General features: G+C 42.0%; 1 protein-coding gene across 13 annotated transcripts in view; it reads left to right on the top strand.

Annotated features, from left to right (window-relative positions):
- Positions 1–26,187, top strand: part of foxp2 (forkhead box P2) — a 156,053-nt gene that overhangs the window by 111,818 nt on the left and 18,048 nt on the right. For 10 of the 13 annotated variants that reach the window (XM_048156379.1, XM_048156377.1, XM_048156375.1 and 7 more), the window contains 7 exons: positions 2,289–2,378; positions 11,151–11,288; positions 12,777–12,881; positions 16,168–16,342; positions 17,052–17,265; positions 18,872–18,976; positions 23,688–23,775. In XM_048156379.1, coding sequence (XP_048012336.1) covers positions 2,289–2,378; positions 11,151–11,288; positions 12,777–12,881; positions 16,168–16,342; positions 17,052–17,265; positions 18,872–18,976; positions 23,688–23,775 — 915 coding nt within the window. The remainder of the gene's footprint in view (positions 1–2,288; positions 2,379–11,150; positions 11,289–12,776; positions 12,882–16,167; positions 16,343–17,051; positions 17,266–18,871; positions 18,977–23,687; positions 23,776–26,187) is intronic. The other 3 variants (XM_048156381.1, XM_048156383.1, XM_048156380.1) reach the window with 1 other exon arrangement.

Genomic DNA, 26,187 nt, shown 5'->3' with positions numbered 1-26,187 from the left:
TGTTTGGTTTGTTCAAAGACAGGACAGGACAGGGAACTGATCTGAAGTAGTCCAGCTCTTCTCCACATCCTGGTGTCCCCTGAAGTATCAGACAACGGCTGTGTGTGTGTGTGTGTGTGTGCATCAGAGGAGACAGATCGATGCTGTTAGGACCCAGCGCCACTGTGTTGTGTTTGTTTACCAGGAGCTCGGAGAGCCTGGCTCCTCACCGCACAGCCAGACAGACAGTGGCAGCTCCTCGCCCTGTCTCTTCATAATTGATCAGGGGGATGGCTGTCTTCCCAGCGGGTTAAGACGTGGCAACTTTTCCTCCTATCTCTCTTTCTCCTTCACCTCTCTCTCTCCTTCTCTCCCCCTGTTTGCTCAGCATCTCAATGTACTAGTTCAAACATTGTTCTCACCAGCTGGCAGAGAAGTGCCATATGCACATCCTGTCAAGGCAGCTGTTGTCATGGATACTGGCAAGCACCAGGAAATAAAGCAAGCCCTTGATTCTGCTGGAAGAAGTGTCACTCTTTATCTGAAGGGTTTTTTTTTTTTCTTCATCGCACCCCTCGACCTTCGCTCTCCTCTTCCCCCGACAGATGAAACACCTGTGAAGTTATTGTGTTGTTTATATTGCTTTATTTATTTTGTTGCTTTCTCCTTGTGTTGGGGCACTGAGGCCGTCTGCAACTCTGTTCACAGAGCCATTGTTCACTTCTGTCTCCGGTTCGACATACAACTCCAGGAAGACTGGAAAGAATTGCTTTCCTTTGAACGCATGTATCAGTATTCCTGTAGATACATGAGGAATACTGTAAGGTACATCATTTCAACCTACCGGGAATCAGTCTGACACATATAATGTAACATGTTTTTCAACAACAACAAAAGAAGGTTATAAAAAGATTTTAACATTTTCTGAAGGAAAAATGGTTGCCCATGCAAAAGTTGCTAGGGTGTTGAGGGTGATTGCTGGGGTATTTCTAGGTTATTTGGGGATGTGGTGGTGATGGTTCATTGCTAAGGTGAAAGATGGTGATGTGGGTGCTAGGACATTTTTAAGTGGTTGATAGGGTGTCCTGGGAGGTTGCTAGGCTTTTCCACTGCGAGGTACTACTCGGCTCGGCTCGCCTCGGTACCACACAGCTCGGCTCGCCTCGGTACCACACAGCTCGCTTTACTTTCGGTTTGCTTTTCCATTACCTCTTTAAAGTGGGTGAGATTATAGACTGATCATTATAGTTGCCTCTACTGCCGTGGATCTGCTCCTCGTCTACCAAAGAGTCTGCATCTCATCTACTGACCACGATACAGCCATTTCTTTTTTCAAGTTGCGTGCGACAGTCGTTTAAAGCAAGTAGTTTCGTGAACAAATGATACTGCGGTGGCTGTTACTTGACTATTTAAATCTAGCGAGTTTGGTGTCTCGTGTTTCAAATCCAATGACGCTGGTAGTGACGATTCTCTCTGACCAATCAGTGATCTACAGTGTTTACATGTCACATTTAGTATCGTTATGGCTCACTTGGAACCTCAACCGAGGTGGTACTATTTAAGCAAGCCGTACCGTTCTGTACTGAGCCGTCCCATGCAGCGGAAAAGCACCAAAAATGGAGCCGTACCGAACCGTACCATGCAGCGGAAAAGCGCCATTAGGTAGCTGACTTGTTGCCTTTAAGATTTCGGACGTTGCCAATGTATGAACAATAGGGATGCTTGCCTTAGCAACCCGTATTGGTGTATGACATTGGAGAAGTAGGTATCTGGAGTGATTTGGCAGAGAAGGGCCGACATCACCCTTGTGCTCAGGGGCCCGGCTAATGCTCAACTCCTTGTTAATTCACTCCTGAGGTAATCTGATGTTGATTTTGTCAACTTTAATTACAGCTTCTAGGAACACTTCACATCGCCTGCCTCTACTTCAAATTGATATTATGAATATGCAAATGGGCCGGTAATTTGCAGAGAAGTGGGTATTTCAGCTGAGCACACACTAGACAGGTCAATAACACTGACACTCTCTGTGTGTTTTTTTTTTTTCCCTTGCGCTCTTCAGAGGTGCTAGACAAACTGTATTTATCTTTCATCACGGCTTTGTGGATTATCATGAAAAATGTATATTTGAGAGACGCTTCATGGCTCATCAACAACAATGAATAGTGTAGTGGATGGAATGCGCTGGGTTGATGTCACCTTTCATAGTGTTTGATATTTGAGTGTGCCGGAGTCGAAGGGGAAGAAAAAGGTTGGGGGAAAAAAAAAACTAATTTTTCGTCTCTCTTTCTCTTCCCTCTTCTTTGCAGGCCCTACAAGCAGCAAGGCAATTACTCCTACAGCAACCAGGCAGTGGCCTGAAATCTCCAAAGAACAACGACAAACAGCGTCCGTTGCAGGTGAGCAGTTCCTCGCTAATCTCTTAAGTCCATCCATAATACATGGCGCTCTGGAAAAGATTTCCTCTGTTCCAGCTACTCTGTTTGATTTGGCAATGTAATTCTGGAGCTGTCAGTAAAATTTCAACCTGTCAGGACTGCCCTGCTCCAAAAGAAACCAAACAAAAGACCTCACACCTGAAACATTTCTGTTGTCTACAGCTGCATTACCTCACCACCTCTGTTGGGCAACCTTGAAATTTCTGCTGTGACAAAAGATGTTGACATACTAAAAGAATATTCAGGTTCAATACAAGCTCATTTGACAACATTTGTGGCATAATGTTGGTTACCACAAAAAAAAAATATTTTGACTTGTCCCTTGTTGTCTTTAAAAAAAAAAGAAGGGAAAAAAAAATCAAAGTTATGGTGAGGCACTTGCTATTGAATTACACAAATTTTTTAAGGAATTTAAGGCAGAAATGTGTAGCGTTTCTTTTTATAAAAGCACTTACATTACTACTTCTGTTAACACTTGCATATTATTTAAGCTGTTTAAATCATTTAAGACAAGTGAAGTTGGGTGTAACTTTACACAGTTTATCATGTTTAAATCGTGTTAACTCCCATATTGTTCACCTCTTGTGGCAATACTATTGAAACAGTGAGCATTTTAGCCCCATTCACTTCATTGACCATTACTGTAACCCAGAGTTTACTTGGTGAAAGTCAAATAAATTTTTGTGGTAATCAAGATTACGATTTCCTGTTTAACGAAGAATAAAAGGCATTTGGAAACCGTCTATTAGATAATTTACAATTCAATAGCAAATAGCAGCTCTTCCTGGCTTCCTGTAGCATTGCATATCCTAACTAGCTGTCATTTGTACCCCTCCAAGATAATTTGCCATTATTGATTCCAGCTGTGCCGCATCGCTGTTGTCAATGATTTGGTAAAGGTCACAGCAGCATCGCGCACGTCGCATCCTCTATTACCAGACCTGTTTACTTACCCGCTGACTGCCGATGTGTTATTTCTCTCACATCCCCACAATACAAATGCGCCGCCTCGAATTATGTAAGCGCTTGACATCTGCCAGGCTCCGTATTTTTAGGTTTAAATGAAGTGCAAGAGAGAGCTTGCCCTCCTCCCTGCTAATAAGCGCTATCAGCTAGTGGTGGGTTACCTCATTAGTACCCCATGCATTTAATTAAAGGAAGGGAAAATTGGCACTAACCCTCATCGTTAATATTTTCACAGAGTATAACAATGGCAACACCTTTTCCAAGAGTCACACCCTTGTGTATCTAATTATGCGTAAGTTAAAGATTTGGTGCCTTTCACTTTTAATATATTCAGGCCCATCCATGCAAATATGACTTTTGTATTTGGGAAAACAAAGTTTTTCCTTTTATTTTATTATTTTCCCTCTTCTGTGCAAAGATATTAGTTGTAAAACAAAGCCTAGGTGGATGCGCTTTCGTGTATCTATTGTAGTTTCGCAGCCGTCTGTATACTCAGAGAATGGATTCCCGGCACACAGCGTGACTGCAAATTGCCGTGCGATACTTCCAGAGGAAGCCGAGTGATATTGGATGAGGAAGGTCTGTGATAACTGGTGGCCCATGACCGAGCCCCTGACTCTAATAACACCAGAGGATGGTAAATATTGAATATTTACATTTGCTTATGCCATCCTTGCCTCATGTTAGCCATATGAATCAATATGAATGAGGGCTTGCTGAGTACTGTCTCGCGGCTGTAGTTAATCAATGCTGTCGATCCTTTACATTATTAACTTATTTGGTGCTGTTTTAATCGCCTGAATGTCTAGTAATTGTTTACTTCCCAAAAACAATGTTTAAAGGAATATTTTTTTGTGTTCAATAAAAATTAAAAATGATTTCGACTCGTCCTAACTTTTCTTTGCTAAAAAAACAAGGTTAAGGTGAGGTATGTACAAATAGAAGTCAAAAAGGCAGATTTTTGAAGCATTTAAAAGCAGAAATGTTAACCTTTTTTATAAATTTTATACAAGCACTTACATTAATTCTGTTAGAACGTATCTATTATTTGAGCTCTAAAGTTGTTTAAATCATCCTTTTTTTTAAAGTCATTTTAGAGTGAAATTGAATCTTTACTCAGGTTATTTTTCAAATTAAAATCGTGTTAACACACATCTTGTTCACGTCTTGAACAGTACAATTTTAATGTTTACAGATTCATTTCCAATGTAAATGTTTCACCGTAACCCAGAGTCTAGCTTTTTTCTAAAGAAAAAGAGTAATATGCGCCATAATTATGTTTTGTGGTAATTACATTATGCCACAAAATACAAAATCTTATCTTGTACTAAACATGGAATATACCTTCAAATATCTTTTCTTTTTGACCTCTATATGCTTACGGTAAATCGATTCAGATTGTGTTGCATGTACTTAGACACGCCAAGTTAACAAGCATTTTGAAAAATGACTTATTTATATAAAAAAAGTAAACGCCTGCTCATTCTCTGACACTGATGAATCCGCCCCTTTCCCTGTCCAGGAAAAGCAGGGAAAGTGATCCATAGATCATGGCGTATAAATTATTTACCGCACGAGCATCTAAGTGCTGGAGCTCACGTTTTTAATTACTTGTATTAGTGTCTAAAGCCTGTCGGCTGACTAATTCTATCCAGCGTCTCATCTCACGCTTTTGACGCGCTCAGAAGCCGCTTTTCCACATTTGCGTAATGTGACAGGTCTATTATTACCCCGTAAGCCCAGAGGAGAAGTCAATAAACACCTATTTCTTCCCTGTAAATCCTTGTGCCTTCTCCATGCTGCTTACAAGGATTTCCCAAGGCACACAACAGTCCTCTCGCGTCGTAGCGCCTCTCCCTCCGAGTGGCAATATCTCCTGTGCGTTTTATACACTGACATTTAAAACACAAATAAAAAGCGAGAGGACGAAAGGGAAGGGGGATTACAGAAAGCTTACGCGACTGGCAATTGTGTCTCCTGCCCTACCAATCAGCCCAGCTGCCATTCTCCAACTATAAGCTACATGCCGGTTTGTTTGTTTGGCTCCGTGTGCCACCCAGACGTCTCGTCCTGATGGCAGAATGGGCATTTAACAGTGTGAAAACACATGTTAGCGATACTGAATACTGACGAAACAGCAGTTAGAAGCTAACAGGAGGATGCTGAACAAACAGAGGCATGTGGGCGTGTGACATCGGGCTGTTGTGATGATATAATACAGCCATATAGGTGTCAGAAAGGTGTTTAAAGAGGTAGAGTTGACCTCTGACCTGTTAGCGGTGTGGGCTCAGAGAGCGATATCCCAGGATTAACAAGGTGAAACAACCTAACAAAGCAATCTGACCTCACTAGCATGCGACTATGGCACAAACATTCTCTGTTTCTGTCACGTCACATCTACCTCCAATATGTTGACCTTTTTTGTTCATTTTAAACCCAGCACACTCTGCTAATGTAACTTTTTCACAACCGAGCATCCTTCCGGAGGCTTCCTCGGTCCTGCGTTTGGGAAGGAAGGCTGAGCGGCTCGTTGCTCGCACGAATTCCAAGACTAGAGAGAAGCGCGAGATAGCTCAACCCAATCACTTCCTGAGCAGTGAGCCATCCTCAGAGTGTCGCCGATTTAAAGGTCAGTGACGCACAGCTCATCTGAGCGTCAGACTCCTGCGCCATGTTCCTTAAAATTCATCTACTCAGACCGCCAACTGGAACCGTGCACAAAGCCAGTGGAATTTATAAAAGGGGACTCATATTAACATTGATTATTAACAGAGTTTGCCCAACAGTAGAGTTGTGCGCCATTCAAAAGAGAATTTGGAGTGCCTTTTAAGTTCAGTTCAGTTGCGGAATTTGAATTTAATTAGAATTGAGGTCATAAGTAATCCAGAATTGCAGTTTGAATTTGGGTGTAAGAAAGTAGAATTCAAATAAAGTGAAATTCAAAGTTAAGCTGACTTTGCAAAGCTTGGCAAGAAAAGCTTTGAATGTTGTCTTGACAAAGTCTTTTCATAAGTGGTGAAATTTGAAGGTTTATAGATCTCATAGGTAGAAATTTGTATTTGTTTAGTGTGATTAAAACACTTTTTTTTAAATTTAAACTGAAAGGAGGGCCAGTTCCTCACATTTGCAGTTTTCTGACTTTTGGGAACCAGGAGAACATCCTATTTTACCCCGGTTACCCAAACTAGTGGGCAGCATGTGTAAATTGCAAGGGATTCAGTTTGCAGGGACTCACATTGCGATGCAAAGGAAGTTGAAGCATAACCCTTAGGCAAGAACCAGTGAAACGGTGGGAATGGGGGCGAAAAAAATAGTGCCATGGCACGGCTTTGATGTAGAAGCAACAACTGTACCTTCTGACAGAAGATGCATGGGAGTAATAAACCAGTTCCAGCAGCCCTTACACATGCAGTCTGATTACTCTGGCCAGGGTGTTAATTGGATCCTAACTGGCAGATCTGATACGCGTAGCCCGGTGGTGGGAAGTCTTTCCAAGTGATGAACTATAATTCAGCGAGCTGCTTGAAGCTTGTGTAATTTACTGCGTGTCACTTGACGAGGAGAGCGATCCAACAGACTCCCTATTACCTGCGACATCACAAAGCTTTCAAGAGAGAGAAGAGGAGGGGGGCTGATACAGAGTGAGCCAGAGAGACAGATTTCCCTGTAAACGCCACACGATGCTCCGTTTCATATACGGTGAGAAACAAATTTGAGGAAAACAAAGGAGGACAACTTCCAGAGTCATGTAGACCTCATTCTTATCTTATAAACTCTTGAAGATCACATTTGGTTGGTTGACTTTTGCCCTTTAAAATTATAATTACATTACCAATTGTATTTTAATAATATAATATATTAATAATGAAAAAATTGTGTAATGTTTCAAAAAATGTAAAAAAGATACATTTCACTAGTGGTATAAGACATTTGGACCCCACTACGCATTTCAAAATCTTTTCTTTTAGCAGTTTTGTTGCATGATTTCAGCTCTTCAATTGCTGTAGTAATTCCCCTTGGGAAGCATTTGATCCATCTCTTTATTGACAGAAGTGGAAGTGTGGTTATCTGCATGGTGATAAATCTGTGCAGATTGTTTATTGTATCCCCTCGAACAGAGGCCGCATCCACTCTATCATCATTTGAAGTGCATTACACTAACCATACTGTTTTGCTGAACTGTAAAATAAATTGATTTGGGAAAACATTGTTATAATCTACTTAACTCCGATCTCAAGGAGGGTCTGCATTGATCTTCTAATCTAAACGATCACTGCCTAAATATGTATGCATGTTAGCGTGTTTCAGGTTTAGATTAGTGCAACTATGTGTTTGTTTATGTTGTCAAAGGCTCTTGAATCCATGAGTGTGCGTATTTGGTCCCCTAGTAAAACAACTACACTAAAAAAAAAAAAAAACTTGACTCTGGAGCCATTAATTATTGACTGAATTAGCAATGCTATCTTTACCAAAGTGGAAAGGTCAGGATCCTTAACGAAGTTCAGGAAAAGCCCTATTCCATGAGATTAATTAGTGGGACAGTGATAATAAGAATCTTTTTTTTTTTTTCTAACTCTCACATTTTCCAACTTAAACAGGTTTTACTGCTTAATTAACATGTTGTCGCTTTCTGCTACAGTAATTGCCATCGTACGCCCCCCATTTCTCATTTTATTTATCTGAACAGTATCTCTGGCAAGTGGTTCTGTGAAGCGGCCCCATGATTCAGCACATTCAAATGTGTCTGCACACATCTGATCTGGAAACTTCATTTATAAAGCCAGTGAATAGTGCATATATAGAGAATCCAGTCATTTTTCACTAGCTGTTTTGGCTAGTTTGCTCTTATATTAATTATGGTTATTTAACACAGTTCTCTCATTGGAATACACCAATGGGACATTTGGTGTTTTTTAGGTAACGTGGGAAGGCGCAAGTCTTGCGTTTCTTCGTTCTTATGATGCGGAGTTGACCTTTCTCATGTCGAGACCCGTTTCAGCATAGCGAGAGCCCTGTAATGATCTGCTCGTTCTTCAGGAGGGCCACTGATGTTTTCTCATCACTGACCAATTTAAAGCTATTTGTTCTACTCTCTCTCAGGTGACGAGCCTTGTGGATCTAAAGAGCAGGTCAATGGAGATCAGCTTTTATTTGTAGTTTTCCAATAGAAATCAAAGCTTCATGGGTTGTCATTTTTGAAGGTGCTTGTTGTTAAAACGAACGAGAACGAGAAAGAGAGATGTCAGTTGTCATCTATAAGTAAATTTTCTCTCAGCACGAGTGCTTCAAGTGCAGATGATTGAAGTTGATGCTTTGATTTGTGAAGAATGGCATTATCTGTGAAGTTTTCTAGCACTCGTTGGGTTGCATCATTGCCTCTCGCAGTCATATTCTTCATCTGGCATCCTGCAAGGGAAAGACCTATTGTCTGCGACTGTTTACGGCTCGACCCTTTGGCAAACGCTCATTAATTATGCCCCGTCTTGGCGAAATCATTCCGGGGAGAAGCAATTCAGCCTCTGTTCTTTTCAATTCACCCGGCTTGTCAATCATCGCCCCCCGCAGTATCCCACGGAATGGAGGTGTTATATTCCGCCAATTATCATGTCATATACTCGAAAATGTAAATGAACGTGTGTGTAAAATTAAATTTATGGGTTGTCAGTGAAGAATAAGAACCAGGAGAGCAATTACTTATCTACTTTCATCTTTCAAGCTCTGATATATCATGCAGAAAACGCCGACATTAAATGCTGGAATTAGCATTGTGCGCGACTCGGAAGTGAGTGGGCCGAAACTTCAACTTTGTCTCGTCTTTTTGTTTGGAAAAGCAATGAAATGAAGATGCATATCATCTGTCGATCTGCTAAAAAGCTAATGAGAGGCTGAGGGCCATATCCTGATTTCATTCTGTTTCTCATCGGCGGCATGTTCAAGGCGAAAATGCAACTTCGGATTACACACTGTGGTCGATAAATAAACTTGGTGAATTGTTCTGAAATTTACATGTTTATTGTATTCGCCACGCTGCGGTGCAGACGAGGTGACCGTTCGTTATTCAGTCCATAGCTCATTTAAATATACAAATAATGGGTGTAATGAGAACATCTCTTCTTGTATTTTCATGCTTTGGTCTTTATATTGTCATTTAGGCCGGCGCAGAACCCTGGCTGAACCTGGGGGTAATTACACATCACAAATGTGTCTTAAGGTTTAATAACATTGAAGGTGTAAGCATACATTTGCATAATTACATGCAGCTGTTTAATTTGTGACTTTGTTGCTCTGTTCCTTTGTTTTTTTTTCTTCCTCCACTGCCTCCTCCCTCATCACACCTTTTCTCCCCAAAGAGAGACAGACTGAAAGAAAGAAAGACAGAAAGAAAGTGTATTTGTGTGTGCGCTTCCCTCCGTGGTTGAGTTTTGGGGCCAGTCTAATGAAGAATGGTGCTTGGATTTGTTTGAATATGAATATGAGTGGGGATGGAGTGTGACCTTCAGCTCCGCTACTCAGTTCATCAGGATTAGTCAAGCTCGGCGCTCAGGAGCGCTAATGCATAATGACTTCTAAAATGAAAAATGTGTAGTGACCATGCAAATGTCTCTGCTAATCAAAGAGGGGAACCTGAGCTGGGCCGAGCCAGGAGACTAAAACAAGGACGTGTCAAGGCCCTGAGAGCTCAGACGTACGGAAAGCAATCAAGCGGTCTTGATTAGCCGGTGAGAGGAGCAGCTCGGACTCCTCACGACGTCTAATGGAGCCTCACGTCTTTTTCTCAAGCTCAAAAACCACAACAATAGAGATGTTTACCTGTCATGACGCCGAAGGCTCGGCTGTCTTGATGATAGACAGCATCTGTCGAAGCTGCTCTGTTGGACGATGCAACACGCAGCATGCTTCATAAAGTACAAAGAATGCCCTGTAGAGTCAGTTGTAGACAGGTGCAGCGTCCATGGGGAGAAAAAGGAGTGAAAAATTGCTCTCAGAAAGCATTTATTTTTATTCTGTTCATTGTTCAGTTTTAGACACGAGCGAAGAATCGAGTCAAATTAATGTAAATGTTGCGTGCTTCCAGAAAACCTGCTCGTATTATTTCAATGCTGGGCTGCGAAAATATTTTCTTTGTTTTGTTTTTTAGCCCAGAAAGTTCTCTCGCACAGTTTGACAGCTGGTATTTTAATGATTCTTATCATTTAAAAAATGACATGAATTTTTAAAAATGACATCTCGTGGAAGACTTGTGCCTCTGGCTGCTTTCTTCCAAGCACGCAACTTGGAAACTTCAATGCGCAGCGAGAGGCAACTGGTAATTCCCCTCACCTCTGTAAAACAGAATACTTCACAGTGGCTCAGCTTCAATCAGGAGTTTCTTGCAGACTTTTCAAAGCTTCAAACCTACGGAAGCCTGAATCCAAGCTACTTAGCCTAGTTGCTCCTCAACAGGCCATGTGTCCGCTTACGACCCACTGTCGGCTCTGGAGATGTGCGTCTCTCTGCTTGCCTTGTGTGTTGTAGCACTAGAAATCGCCTGAGGGAGTTGAAGGGTTCAGCTAATTAAGGTCCTCCTCTATTTAAAGCGCAGTGCTTTTCCCATTGGGAGTAGCTGACAGAAAATATATAGAGTAAGAAAGTACACATGCACTGCCAAATGATTACATATACTGCACTCGCACCATTTCCAGAGAGTTCCAGAAGAAGCTCTTGACTTTACAGTTGAAGAGTTTTTATGTGACATTCTCTATGTCTCTTTCACTCTCTCTCTCTCAGGTGCCAGTGTCTGTGGCAATGATGAGTCCACAGGTGATCACACCCCAACAGATGCAGCAGATCCTTCAACAGCAGGTCCTGTCCCCCCAACAGCTCCAAGCCCTCCTACAACAACAACAAGCAGTCATGCTTCAGCAGGTAAACACACATAAACACCCTCTCACTCACTGTCCCATACACACTCGTGTTTTGAAATGGCAGCATACAGATCCTCTCTTGCTCTCATCTGTCCTTGACATAGTTAGATCAGAGAAACAAATATGGACAGGCGTGTAATTAGCTGTTTTCAGTGGGGACGTCTTTTGTGGTGACAAATGGAGTGCAGAAACAAGCTAGTCGAATAGAGTTAGCTTATAGACGAGCTAAAACCAGCTTGGCCAGGTTAGGAGGCCATCTTTAATCAGCTAAGACCAGCAAACCAGTTTCAGTTAAGCAGGCGAAGTACAGTGAGAACATGAAATCATGAGGAAAAAGGGGAGGATAGAACAAAAACCGACTCAAAATTGGATTGTCTGCACGAGCACCACGTTGTGTCGTAGCATGTGAGCTAACAACTAAACCACGTCTCTGACAAGAGTAGATTATATCTTCAGAAGTGATTTTAAAATCTCTCAGAGAGCGCTCTTCATTAAAAACATCTCCATTAACTCAGTTAGCCTTGATTATAATTAGGTCTGTATAAACGGTGACAAGTGTACTGAAGACGTCTCCCACTGAACGAGACGGGAGAGCTCGGCTCCTGTGTTCTGACGATGAGCTCCTGAGGACAGCGCTCTGAGAAGAAGAGGAGAAGTGTGCTAAATGCATTAATTCACAATGATGAATCCTCTCCTTTGAGTGCTTCACATTCATTTAGAATTTCACTGCCTGTCAAGGCATCAGAGAGGAAAAAAATATATAGGCAATAAGATTAATTGTTCCTCTAGCGGTAATGTGCAGCCGCATAAAAGTCCATATGGAGACGCATGATGAGGGAAAGTGCTGGTCTCTTTGTCTCGACCAGAGAGAGACATTATTTATGATGTGACATGCAGAAGCACATCCAGGCATGTTGTGCAGCCTCAGGAGCCTGGAGTTGGCTACGAATCTGTTTGTTCTGTTGTAGCTCTGCTTTGAGGTATGGCCACACTTTTGTGGGAAAAGGGAAATAAGTAATAGATACATTTTCAAGCCATATACAACAGCTGCTTTGTTTTGTCACAGATGTGGCCTTGCGGTTAGCGCATTTTCTCTAGGAGCGTTTACGCAAACTGTATAGTGGTTAGTGCAAGCACTCTTATGACAAACTTTACGGAAAAAGAGGCATAAATTGATAGATAGATAGATAGATAGATAGATAGATTTTCAAGCCATATACAACAACTTTTTCTTTTGTCATAACTTTAGCCTAGGGTTTGGCGCATTCGCTATATAAGCATTTACAAGAAACCGCATTTGTTCCAAGCAGTTAGCACAAGCATTCTCATGACGACCTTCTTGAGGAAAAGGAAATAAGCATAAATAATTTTAACCCATATACTGCAACTGGTTTTTGTCATAAATGTAGCCTAGTGGTTAGCGCATTTGCTATAAGCATATGTACTTTTGTACGGTTTGTTTCTTTCCACACATTGTAATGGTCCACAGTATGTCTTTCCACAGCAACACCTGCAGGAGTTTTATAAGAAACAACAGGAACAACTCCATCTACAGCTTTTGCAGCAACAGCACCCAGGAAAACAAGCAAAAGAGGTACAAATCATACACCAATACACACATGCATGATGCAAAGTAAAGGTTTCCACCACGTTCGCCAACCACGAGTGACTTGTAAATCAGTCTGTGCTGTCATTACAAGAGGAAACGCTCTTTTACCACAGAGGAAACTTCTTCTGAATGCTACCGAATGAAGCGCTGAAATTAGGCAGACGACGTTGTCAGGTGTCTCAACTCTGTCCTCGACGGCAATTCAGAGTTGCGCTGACGCTAAAATGCCCGTTTTAGCGTACCGCGCAGGGTCTGTTCCTTAATGAACCACCGCGGCGGGTTTGGGCCAACGAGCAGAAAAGTTCGACCGCAGCGAGCTCATAAATCAAACTGACAGTCAGACTCCAGATCCGTCTGACAGACAGACAGAAGGAGACTGAGAGAGAAGGTTGCTGACATGCACGCATCAAAAAGCGAGGCGCGTTGGAGAGGGGGGGCGGCAATCCAAACAAAACGTGTGGAAGCAGTTCAATTGATCAGCTAGGTATCGTGGATGGGAAACATCCCCCGCCCCCACCAGTCTCTTCAACTAACACCTTCTACCATTGTCTCTCTTCAAGCAAGCCATTATGCAGGGCCTTCAGAAAGCAGGACTGACCTCCCGGAGGCTTTGTTTCTGTTTGGATTTGCGAATAGATTTTTTTCAGGCCCCAGCCATCAAATATGGAATAGAAATTGCTCCCTTATTTCTCACGAGACGGCGGGGCCAATCCGCACGGCTCACTCCATTATGCAGTCTGTTTTCCAGTGAGCGCATCACAAGTTTTGCCTCTCTTTCTCTCGCTCTCTCATCCCTAAACTAAGAGAGTGAGGTCTTCCTCACCGTTCTTGACTGAAGGTCTTCCTCTGGAGTCTGCTCAGTCCTACCGTTAGTGTAATTCCAAGCAAAAATTGGAAGTTTAACTTTCCTCCTGTAATGGGGGTCTTTGCTTTCTTGTCACTGAGTAGGTTGTAATGTATTCTGACAGGAGAAGAGGAAAGGGAAAGGGGATGGGAGAGAGAGAGAGCTCAAGCTAACAGGGTCTCAGCAGAAACTAGCTCTCAGTTTGCTAATGGACCTCTGGAGACTTTGTCCACAGAAGCAAACTTCAGTCATTTTTAAGCCAGACCTCCTAAAAAAAACAGCTAATAAATTGAGTCTGTACGACATGGAAATGCAACTACTACACCACTTTACATTTGCGAACAGCCAAGACTAAAGAACGGTGTGTTGTCGTTGTTCCATCACATACAAAATTACACCAACATTGAGCCTCATACATGAATGAATTTGCATATATGACAGTTTACGTAAAAATGGTATTACGAACTATATTACGAAACCTATTTGCAACAATTCATGTTAGAGTGATTTTACAAACAGCTTAACACACACATTTGTTCTGCTATTGTACAATGAATGAGGCCAAAATGGTGTTTGCTATTAGTGACTGGGTTTTGTGAATATTTTATATAATTTCACTGTTTAATACAAATAGCAATATTATAAATCTTTTTTATAATGGAGTTTATTTCTGTCCATATTATGTGACAATTTATGTGAAAAATAGTTTTACGAACCATTAACCATTTGGAAATTGGTTGGTGTTTCATGAATGAGATCCAATGTACACAAATGTTATTTCCTGTAAGTACAGTGATTTTTGGTTTAAAGGTGCCCTAGAATTAAAATTTGAATTTACCTTGGCTTAGTTAAATAACAAGAGTTCAGTACATGGAAATGACATACGGTGAGTCTCAAACACCATTGTTTCCTCCTCCTTATATAAATCTCATTTGTTTAAAAGACCTCAGAAGAACAGGCGAATCTCAACATAACACAGGCTGTTACGTAACAGTCGCATTAATATGCACGCCCCCGATATTTGCATATGTCAGGCCATGTTCAAGGCATTACACAAGGGCAGAACGTCTGGATGTGCACAGCTGAATCATCAGACTAGGTAAGCAAGCAAGGACAATAGCGAAAAATGACAGATGGAGCAATAATAACTGACATGATCCATGGCATCATGATATTTTTAGTGATATTTGTAAATTGTCTTTCTAAATGTTTCATTAGCATGTTGCTAATGTACTGTTAAATGTGGTTAAAGTTACCATTGTTTCTTACTGTATTCACGGAGACAAGACTGTCGCTATTTTCATTTTTTTTAAACACTTGCAGTCTGTATAATTCATAAACACAACTTCATTCTTTATAAATCTCTCCAACAGTGTGTAATGTTAGCTTTAGCCACGGAGCACTATCAAACTCATTCAGAATCAAATGTAAACATCCAAATAAATACCGTACTTACGCGATTAGACATGCTGCATGACGAACACTTTGTAAAGATCCATTTTGAGGGTTATATTAGCTTTGTGAACTTTGTTTATGCCGTTTAAGGCAAGCGCGAGCTCCGGGGGCGGGGAGCGCGAGATTTAAAGGGGCTGCAGCCTGAATCGGCGCATATTTAATGATGCACCAAAATAAGCAGTTAAAAAAATGAATTAAAAAAAATCTATGGGGTATTTTGAGCTGAAACTTCACAGACACATTCAGGGGACACCTTAGACTTATATTACATCTTTTGAAAACACGTTCTACGGCACCTTTAATTTCATTTTTTTAACTTAATGTGTAATGTGATTATCAAGTTGGGACAATTTGTCTTCATGGACATTTTACGCAAAAAAAGATGTTTCATGAATTTTACATAGATGTTTTGTTCACTGTGAATGATGTGATTTTAGTTTTGCTAATCCTGTTTATGTAATTTTAAAGGTTTATTTTTGTCCATGGAAAGATTTCAAGCGTAGTTGCTTTGCTTTGATCACTGAAGAGCTGCATTGTTTTTCTGTGGTTTGCATCCACTGCTGCTGCTGCTGTTGTTGTTGTTTTTGTTGTTGTCTTTGCCAGCTTATGCAAGAGGCTCGACTGGCGGTAAACAGGGCTTGGAGGGGATGGGGTGGGGGTGCTGTAAATCTCTCTCAGCTTCCCTCCCTCCGTCACCCCCTCCCTGTGGCCCCATAAGCTGTAATGGACCATTAGAAATGCAAGACAATTAACTATCAATGGCGGAAGGAGGGGGATCTACCCCCACCCCACCCACCTACATCTCACGCACAGTTCTTAGCACACGCAAGGGGGCTAGGCGAAGAGAGCGAGACAGCAAGGTTTCACTTGGGCCACATGTATAACCGAACGCACATTCTTATCCATGTGTGTGAATAGTATTTTGCATGTGTATGCTCACTCGCTCTTCTTTCTCTCTTTCTCTCACTATAGCAACAACAGCAGCAGCAGCAGTTGGCGGCACAGCAGCTGGTCTTTCAGCAGCAGCTCTTGCAAATGCAGCAACTGCAGCAGCAGCAGCACCTGCTCAACATGCAGAGGCAGGGCCTCCTCTCTCTGCCCCCTGGCCCAGGACAGCCCACCCTCCCCGGACAGACTCTGCCACCAGGTAATGTCCTCACGTGACCATCTGAGAGTTTGCGTGCTTGGCTGCGTTCTCTTTTAAACTCCTCTTTTTTTTCTGCTGCATTTTCCCTGCCATTTCAGTTTTTTTCTAGTTCTCTTTCTCTCTTGCCTGTGTCTGTGTTCTTGTTGTTTTCCTCTCTCCCCCTCACTCTCTCTCTTTCTCTCTCTCACTCTCTCTCACCCTCCCCTCCTTGCCTGTTGTTGTTGTTTACGGACTCGCAGTGCGAGCTCAGAGCTGTGAGGAAGACGAGCTGTTGCCATTTGCTTTTTTCCTGGAACAAACACCTGGTGCTATACTGTGTTTATCGAAATGGCGCTGGATGACAATAGTTTGAAAATGGCTCTTAATTGGAGTATAGTCGGGGTGACACAGAGCGGAATAGTCATTTTATCATCCGAGGGATTATATGATGATTTGATTCTGCACACAGAGGCTCGTTTATGAATGCATAATCATGTGCAGATGAGTTCCTGGTTGCTTTGTACTTTTGGATACCACGGAAACAAAGCGAGGGATGAGCGTCCAGGTCGATCTTGCGCCGGTTTACCTCCAGATGCTTAAGTGTGATGCTCAGGTTTCGCAGCAGAGCAGAACAGGTTTACCTACCTTGTTAGAAAAGGGCAGACGGGAGCTCGTAATGAGAGTTTTGTGAATTATTCTTTCTCTAAAGGTGTTTGTGATTCTTTTGCAGCTGGTCTGAGCCCCGCCGAACTCCAGCAACTTTGGAAAGACGTCACCACTAGCCACGCCATGGAGGACAATGGGCTAAAACACAGCGGCTTGGACCTGAGCACCACAAACAACTCGTCCACTAACTCCACCAGCAACCCCAAAGCATCTCCGCCCATCACCCATCACGGCATCTCCAACGGCCAGTCCCCAGCCCTCAACAACCGAAGAGAGAGGTACCCTAACATGCACACATGCATGCTAAAGAATTAGAAAGCCGCTGGTTTATTCTTCCACTTACCTGATCACCATTGGGCCCTTGGGATCCAGCTGGATTGGCCATGTAAAGTCACTTTGGATAAAAGCGTCTTCTCTGTTTCACTTGATACAAATTCTAAATCCCTTTTCAGACATATGTGATCACAAACCCCCTGATAAAGGGTCTTGTGTACACATGAACGCAAAGGCACATTGACAAACACAAACCAAACAGCCATTTAATCTACTTTTCATGTGCGACACAAAAAATGAAAGAACAGTTGATGTGTTTGTCACCATTTGCAAAAGGAAAATGCTCATTCCTGCTGGGAGAGGGCTGTGTGTTTTTGTTTGTTTGCTCATCAATAGTTTATTAATGTCTGGATAACAGTTGAAATGAGACGAAACCTCCCTTGAGACAGCACGTTAGTGAACGCAGTGCCTTCCAGTATTTCAAACGCATGGAGGTGCAACTTTCAGTGGCAGCAACACACAGCTCACCTCACTGTACATTAAGTATTTAATACCTCGCTTTTCTTTTGAAATTGCTTTGCCGGCGCGGCTTGTCATGTAAATAGAATACACTATGCCGGTGTGGCATTTCCTGAGCGTTTATATGCGCCGTGACCCTTTTATATGCTCTGTGTCTGCTGTAAAACATAGATTCGCATATTTCTCAATGTATAATTCAGTCTGTAGCCGCCATATGTTAGTACATAGCAACAGCCGTTGACTTCACTGGGGGTGGATGTGTTGTGTAATTGGTTTCAAGTATGTAGCGTCTTCACAGAAAGCCCTTTCTTGAGAGAGATATCTTTAGAGGCAGAGAAGAAAAAGGAAAAAACAGAGCAAGAGAGAGACAGGCAAATAATTTAAGAAATAGGTTACACTCTTTTCTCGTGTGTTGGCGGAGTCTCTCGGGTCTACGGTCGTTCGTAATCACAGAGTGTGTTTTGTTGTCAGAGCCAGCTGCTTTCTAAGATGTGCTGGATCGATAACGGCAAGGTAAAACTGCCGGTGAGGTTTGTGTGTGTGAGCGTGTGCCGCACACAAACATGCGGCGTACTGGTCTGCTTAGCCTCACTTTCGCACATTAGCCCCTCAGCACCATTAGAACCAGTGGTCGTAACTTACCGCAATGTCTTTTCACAACAGGTTGTGTCCTTAAAAACGCCAGTTCTACCGCAAATGAATCTCCTGGTGAAAATTAAAGTACAGGGGCCAGTTTTTCGCTATTTTCACAAGTTGTCCGTAATGGCTTTACAAGGTGAAAGTCTGTGGAAAATATGTTGATGGGCAATTTTACTTGGCCAGGCCATGTTTTTTTTAACACACCCGTGTCTCCTCAGTAATACTCTAGATCAATAATCACAAGGTGGCCTGATGTTGAGGGAAGCATGTGTTTTTCCAGCTTTTCTGAGCATCAAGTCCACATTCACCTTTTCTTCATAAGCTTTTATGCCAGAGAAGTGCACTAAATTGAGCTGTTCTAACCCCACTCTAGGTCATATTGTCCTAACAGGTGGAAAGTGGCAGCCGCCATGTTTTTTTCTTCATTTTTAATGCTCATTATTTCTCTTTCAGTTCACTGCATGAAGAGACTGGAGCGTCGCACTCCCTCTATGGTCATGGAGTGTGCAAGTGGCCAGGATGTGAAAGTATTTGTGACGACTTTGGACAGTTTTTGAAGTAAGTGACCATCAAGGGAGAATAAATTCAATTATATGCACTTCGAAAGTTTTATTTGGACTAAAGCAGTAATTTGTCTGCTCTGTATGTCTCTATATAGAAACATTTTAATGCTTGTTTGATCTTAGTTATTTATTTTCCCCTACATTGACAAGATCAACAAATTATTCAATCGCAAAAGTTTTCAGAATCCAGCTCTCACGCTTTGCTGTAAATCCACACAATGGATGGCGAATCTCCCAACAGTTTTCTTCAATACACCTGTCAGCCGCTCAGAGGTGTTGCACAGAATGACCGTGTGTCTCCATGGCTTTGTGAGAGGATGATGGGTTGGAGGCGAGTGGCAGAAGCTAATGGCAACCCGCGTAGCCGCGCAGTGTTGTCATGGCGTGGCTAACGGAGTGAAATGAACTCTTCATGCTCCATCAACAATTTAGTTAATTAGCTCATTTGTAATTGGTCGGCTTTGTTGCTGGGACGTGAGTGGGGGGACATCAATGGAGAAGGTGTTTGCGGCGCTGGAGATTGCAGGTTATCACGTTGCCACTCCGAGGAAAGAGCCTCGCCATCAAAGAATGGAGAAAAGGGTTCATTTGAATATTCTAATTAGATTCGTAATTAACTGTGAAATAATAATCTGGTGCGTTTGGTGGGTGTAAATGTCCACGTCAATTCATGTAAACGGCTTTTGAGAGTGAAGACGTTGTTCTCTTCTTTTACAAACGCTCCAGATGCAATCTAAAGACTCCACTTTAAACAAGTCAAAAATGTAACGCCTTTGAGTGCGTTTTAAAATTAACCATTTAACTAGTTAGTTATGACTGTCAACCCAAAGACCATATTTACCTCTAAGTACAGCGTTAACTTTCCCAGTCTACCCCATTGACACTCATTCATTACGTTCATTGCAGCATAGCATACATCAGAGATCATGTGATCATTTCCCGCCAAATTCAGCTCACCGCTGTGTGCAAATCAATGGTTGAAGAGAGCTAAATAATAAAACTGCTCTGTGTCTGACAGCCTGTGCGGTAGGACGCTGTTACAGCAATCAGCCTCCAAATCTTTGTCGAAATGGGGGCGAGACACCCTCGTTCGCTCCCGGAGCCGGAGACGCCCGTACTGTAACTCGTACATGAAAACACTCCCACAAAAGACAGCGTGATCTGAGCCGGCGAGATGCCGGGTGGCGCGGTGCCTTGGAGGAGCGATTGTCGGTGTCAAAAAGAAGCTTTTAATGTCGTTCGGAGATGCCAGTCACTGCTGTGTATCATCCAGGTACACACGCTTAAAATGGTTTACATAAAATAGGTGTCAGATTCAAATGGCACCTTTGATGGGGAAGCAGGGGGCGGAGGGATTCACCCAGCCTGCGCGGGCTTGTAGCTTGCGGAGAAGAAACCAGCCACGGTTTTGTAATCTTTGTTGTGTTGCTGAGAAAGTTGTCAAGATCAGCATTTAAGCGCAGCTCTGCTTCTTTCATGCGCCGCGCACCTGGAGAGGGGTAGCCAAGAGGTGCCTGGCATGTTATATTAGCTCTGAAGTTCAAATAGACGCACGTGAGCAACAAAGCACGCATCTTGCGGGTCTGATTCGGGGCAACTTATTTGGGGCTTATGTGCAGCTAAACGAGGGGGCTAATGAATTCATAGCGTTCTAATGTTGTTCTGCCATGCAGGCAATTTTGTTATTGTTTAAGCTCCAGATTGCTGCCCTAGTTCCCTTATTGATTTCCTCTCACATGTTTGAGAAGAGTAAGGACGAGTGGGGAGAGAAAAATACAGACATACCCGCTGGCCTGTAATAAAGATTGACATGCTGTCATCGCATGCTTGCATTTGCAGTAGCATCTTTCCCATGTGGACGCAATAAGGGCTTGTGTATCTCAGTAAACAAATCCTTGCTCGTCTTAATGGGACTTTAGCCAGGAAATGAACCTTCCTTTTTCACCTACCTAACATTTAACACTGGTGAAGCAACCTGTCAAGCTCTTAAACTGCAGTGTCTAAACTAGGCGCTCATGCAAGTTGCTGGTCAGATTAATCAAGCCCATGTCCGGTTGAGGGTGATGAGTCCTTTGAAATTGCAAGTGTCGTTTGAGAATGATCAAAATGATTTGATTGGTCCGTGTTGACTGGAAAGGGCGAAAGTGAGATAAAAACATCTTTTGCAGCTAGCTTTAACTCAACTGATTTCATTCCATCTGTGGTTTTCGAATGCAATTCTCAGTCCGTGCGTACCTGTCCGTCTGTTTCTTAGACCATCAGAGCCCTCATTCCCCATCTCAAAACAAAAATCAATATGCCTATAAAGTGACCCATAAATTACAGGCAGCTCCAGAGATGTTTGCTCAGAGCGAGCGGGCGGCCCCGTCTCATTCTCCTCTCACCTCTCTGTTTGAACTAAACCCAGCACCACAGGCTCATTAAGAGATATTGGTGACTGCATCTAACCCCCTCCAGCCCCCTGCTTTTATCAATGCATAGTCAAACACCTACTGCCTGAATATTTCATAGCCATGCAGTAATCTGGATGTAATCACCAACGTTAACTGGCTCTTGCTAACGTTAGCACTCGCAAAAGATTCTGTTGTAACATATCTTATACTGCTGGCTACTAAAAAACTTTATTTCTCAGAATTGTTACTTAGTATCTCACAATTGCAACATTATTTGTGACTATATATTGCACATTTTTTTCTTGTAATTGTAACTTTCTATCTCACAATTGGTAATTTATGTCTCAGTTGTCACTATATCACATTTTATTCTATTAATTGTGACCATATCTTACAACTGTGACTATATTTTCCTATTTATTTAGTTAGTTTGGAACATCTTGATGGAAATAACATCACAACATTTATTTCTATTAAGAGGTGCATAAATTTTTGGTCAAGATCTCGCATTGACAATGCAAGAGGTGAGCACTCTGTAAAGTCTACTCCAGCACATCCTAAATATTTTCAGTGAAATTAAGGTCAGGACTCAGAGTTGCCAATTCATGTGAAAACGATTCTTCTTTTCAACCATTCTTTCACAATTTGAGCCTGGTGAATCTTGGCCTTGTCATCCTGGAATATGGCCATGATACGTCTTCCTACATGGTTGTTTAAGAAATGAAAAACTACACACTCCATCTTTTAGGGTTAAAAGATCCGTTGCCATACTCCATCTTTAAAAAACATCCATAAAGAACCTTTTATTTACTCATGTAGGTGGAAATGGGCTTCCATTAGAAAAGAAGACCTCACGTTTCTAAAAGAAACGAGGAAACGAGATTAAGATCTAGATGGTTGCTAATGAGAAACAGGGCGTGCAAGATAAGATGCGTTATTTAGCAAGTTACCTGTCGGGACAGCGGAACTAGCCAGTCGTGGCTTTTGAAGCAGCTGTAATTTATGACATCCACCATACATCAAGTGCGTAAGATAGCATTATGAGCATTGAAATGAAAAGGGTATTTGCAGCATTAGTTCCCTGCGAGGGACCTGATTACATGATTAATGAAATGCCCCTTTGCATGCGCATTCTGAAACAGCAATTAGGCACGGGGCCGGAGAAAGGCACCAGCTCTCCAGTCATCCTCACCATTTTTTTTCAATGCTATCTCACTCTTGATTTATAATGGAGAATATCTGAGCATTAGACCTGAAACGGTTACAATAGCAAAAGCGGGCGTGATGGAATGAAATAATTTTAAATGGGCACAGGCGTAATTGAAAGGTAGCGGCGGCCATTGTGTTCTCAAATGTCCTCTGCTTTGATTGGCGTGTTTGAGGAGGATTATGAATACGTTGTTATTTTGCGTTTTGCACATAAACAATAGCTTGCACTGTGAATAGAGAATGAATAGAGAAAATGCTTAGTAGTGTTAAAACTAGCTTGGTGTGGGTGGGTGTGTGTTTGCGTGAGCGTGTGTGTGCGCAATTTAAGCTCACACTAATGCACTGGAGGTTGTACTGTAAATGATCATTGAAGGGTCTGCAAGCTAACCTATAATTACAGGAAAGAGAGTGGCAGCATTGGCATTTCACAAGCATGTCTTCTAAAAGAGCGCTTTGTGGGTTTGTCACCAATGATAATTTAGATAGAGGCTCATTACCGAACATCACAACACTTTTAAAAACCTTTTCGCCTCCGTGCGTTTGCCGGGAATAAAGGTCTATTTTAATGGTGGGCTTCTTTTGTGTCCTGCAGACAAAATCCAATCAAGGAAAACCGCCATTGACTGCTCCTGCAGTCTGAAGTGGTTTTTTTCCCAGCGTAATATTCTAATGAAAGGATGAGTAGATACATTTAATATGTCGACGGAATAATGCACTCTTCATAGGAGGTGCTTTTTAAACGTTACCCGAGTTAAATTGCATTTATTATATTTATTTCTTGATAAATGTAGAAGACAAAACCTCTGCGCGAGGCCTTTTGTACTCCAACATCCCTCATAAGCCGTTGTGTTCTGAGCGCTGCCTCTCATTCACATGACAGTCGCTCTATTGTGATGTTAAACACCGGCTTTCAACGAGCGCGGGACACACTTGTTAGACGGCGGCGGCAGCTTGTTAAAAGCTAATGGGCTGGACGTCCTGTAATCCAGAAATCATATTCATCAACAACGCCGGTAGTTGATCAACAGCAACTGCTTATTATTAGTTGAACCCGTGTGTGTATGTGGGGTTGGTTTTTCATCAGTTTCTCCTGTTTGCCTACAGGCACCTTAACAGTGAGCACGCTCTGGACGACAGGAGTACCGCCCAGTGCCGAGTACAGATGCAGGTGGTACAACAGCTAGAGATTCAGGTACGGTAGACTCATGAATGTAAACACATACACACTGTGCTATGATTACAGTTTTGACATTCTTTACTCACCCTTATGTCATTCAAACCTCTATGACTTTCTTTCTTCTGTGAAACACAAAAGAAAAAGTGTTTGTGTATCCATACAATAAAAGTCAGTTTGGTGCAGTGTTGGTTTGGACCCCATTGACTTTCATTGTTTCCCAGCAGAAGAAAGTAAGATGTACAGGTTTGGAAAGACATGAAGGTGAGTAAATGCCAGAATTGTCATTTTTGGGTTAACTTTCACTTTAAAGACATGAACTTACATGGAATTCAGAATCCATGTGTGATTTGTAGGCTAATTTCTTCACAGATATTGACCTCAAAACGTTTGACCAAAGATGACAACGCTTAGCTTTACCTAGTTTGCATATTAGCTGATACTTGAAACTTAGCATTGTGTACTGCAAATATTATGAGCTCTTATAACAATATAAATTGCCTGTGGTGTTTATCATTTGGATAACAACATCTGTAAACATTGGCACAACCAATTAAGCGTGGGACTATCTGTTTATCTGACCAATGACAGATAGTGGGAGTGTTCGGGAAGCTTAAATTTGAATTTGCTATGTATTAAATGCAGGAAATATTTAAAGCAACTTAATTTTGTCATCAGGACTTGAATGGATTGTGAAAAGTGGGTGCTCAGTACCATCATGTTGAGTTTAAAGGGATAGTTCTCCCAAAAATGAAAATTATCCCATAATTTACTCACCCTCAAGCCATCCTAGCCATGGTATATATGTCTTTCTTCTTTCAGTCAAACACAATCAGAGTTATATTAAAAAAAATATCCTGGCTCTTCCAAGCTTTATTATGGGAGTGATTGGTGCCATTCTTTTTGAAGCCCGAAAAAGCTCATCCATCCATCAAAAAAGTAATCCATACAGCTCCAGGGGGTTAATAAAGTCCTTTTGAAGTCTAGTTCCGGTCAAAAAGTGACCTCTAACCCGACGCGTGATGTATTGAAAAATACGGAAACACAAAGGATAGAGCAAAACAAAACACCGGTCATGAATTAGAAATCTAAAATGAGAATTTTTAAAGACAAATGTCGGAGGACATTGAGTTTGTTGTCCAGCCCTATTGGTTTGAACTGCGTAAGGCGTCTACTCTCACCTAAGCTTACGCTACATCTACGTCATACGCCAGAACTCAGTTCCCTCGTAAATGCGCGGACGGCCATTACCGGAAGCTAGTGATTACAGTTTTCTTACTAAAAAGCATCGCTTCGATTCTGAAGGCCTTTATTTAACCCCCTGGAGCCGTATGGATTACTTTTATGGTGGAAGGATGTGCTTTTTTGGACTTCAAAAAATGGCTCCATTCACCCCCATTTTAAAGCTTGGAAGAGCCAGGATATTTTTTAATATAACTCTGATTATGTTTGGCTAAAAGAAGAAAGTCATATACACCTAGGATGGCTTGAGGGTGAGTAAATGATGGGATAATTTTCATTTTTGGGTGAACTAACTCTTTAATAAAAGTAAATCATGTCAATTGCAATTTCATGTCATCTTTAACACAAACTTGTTCAACTTTAACTGCTTTTGTTTGCTGCATAACACCAAACATTTCCAGTGCATTTCATTAATTAGCTTGTTGCCATAAAAAACTCGCAGCACATAAACTGTAAAAATGCACAAGGGACACCTTGAGCAAATCCATCCCAACAAAGGTGAAAACCATCACAGGCCTTTATAATTGAATCATGGTTTGTGCTTATTTTCTATCCCGTCCAATTAATATGCGTGCATCTGGGCTGGACTGTGTTAATTAAATACACTTTGCACCTGAAGGAACCTCTAAAGAGAGCCACTATTTTCAGTAGCTGGAGCGTGACCTTATTAAGGTGTCACGCTGGCGAGATAATGAGAGCAGTGATTGAGGGATGCTATTACTCAGCGCTGCGGCCATCTCTCCCGCCAGTTAACACTCTGTCCTTTGCCTCACACCTTCCGGTGCATCATGGGATACGCCGTATGGGTTGCACTGGGGTTAAAATCCCTCTATCTTCTGTTAATTTCAAATAAATAACCAGTTTCGCTTGCAGTGTAATTGCAGCTTGAGTTTTTTTTTATGCAGATTTCGCCGTTCCCTGACGTTTATACACGCAAAAAGCCGCCTTGCCTTTGTAGTGTGGATTGCTTTCTGATCGTGGAGCCTCTAAGCCTCCGTGATGCCCATCTGAATGCAAGCCAAGCGTTCCCCTCAACCTTTAAAGGTTTTTACGCTCTGCGAAACCCTCCCTATTTATTTGTTGGGCTCTTGAAACAGAACGATGAATAATTCTTGTTTATATGTAAAATAACAGACGGACATCACGATTTCTCCCTTGACTTGTTCTCTTGTTCGCTGATACCACAAA

Source organism: Megalobrama amblycephala, linkage group LG14 (assembly GCF_018812025.1).
Source record: "Megalobrama amblycephala isolate DHTTF-2021 linkage group LG14, ASM1881202v1, whole genome shotgun sequence".
NCBI lineage: Eukaryota > Metazoa > Chordata > Actinopteri > Cypriniformes > Xenocyprididae > Megalobrama > Megalobrama amblycephala.
The sequence above is the reverse complement of the archived record's forward strand: the minus strand, read 5'-3'. Positions and strand labels throughout refer to the sequence as shown.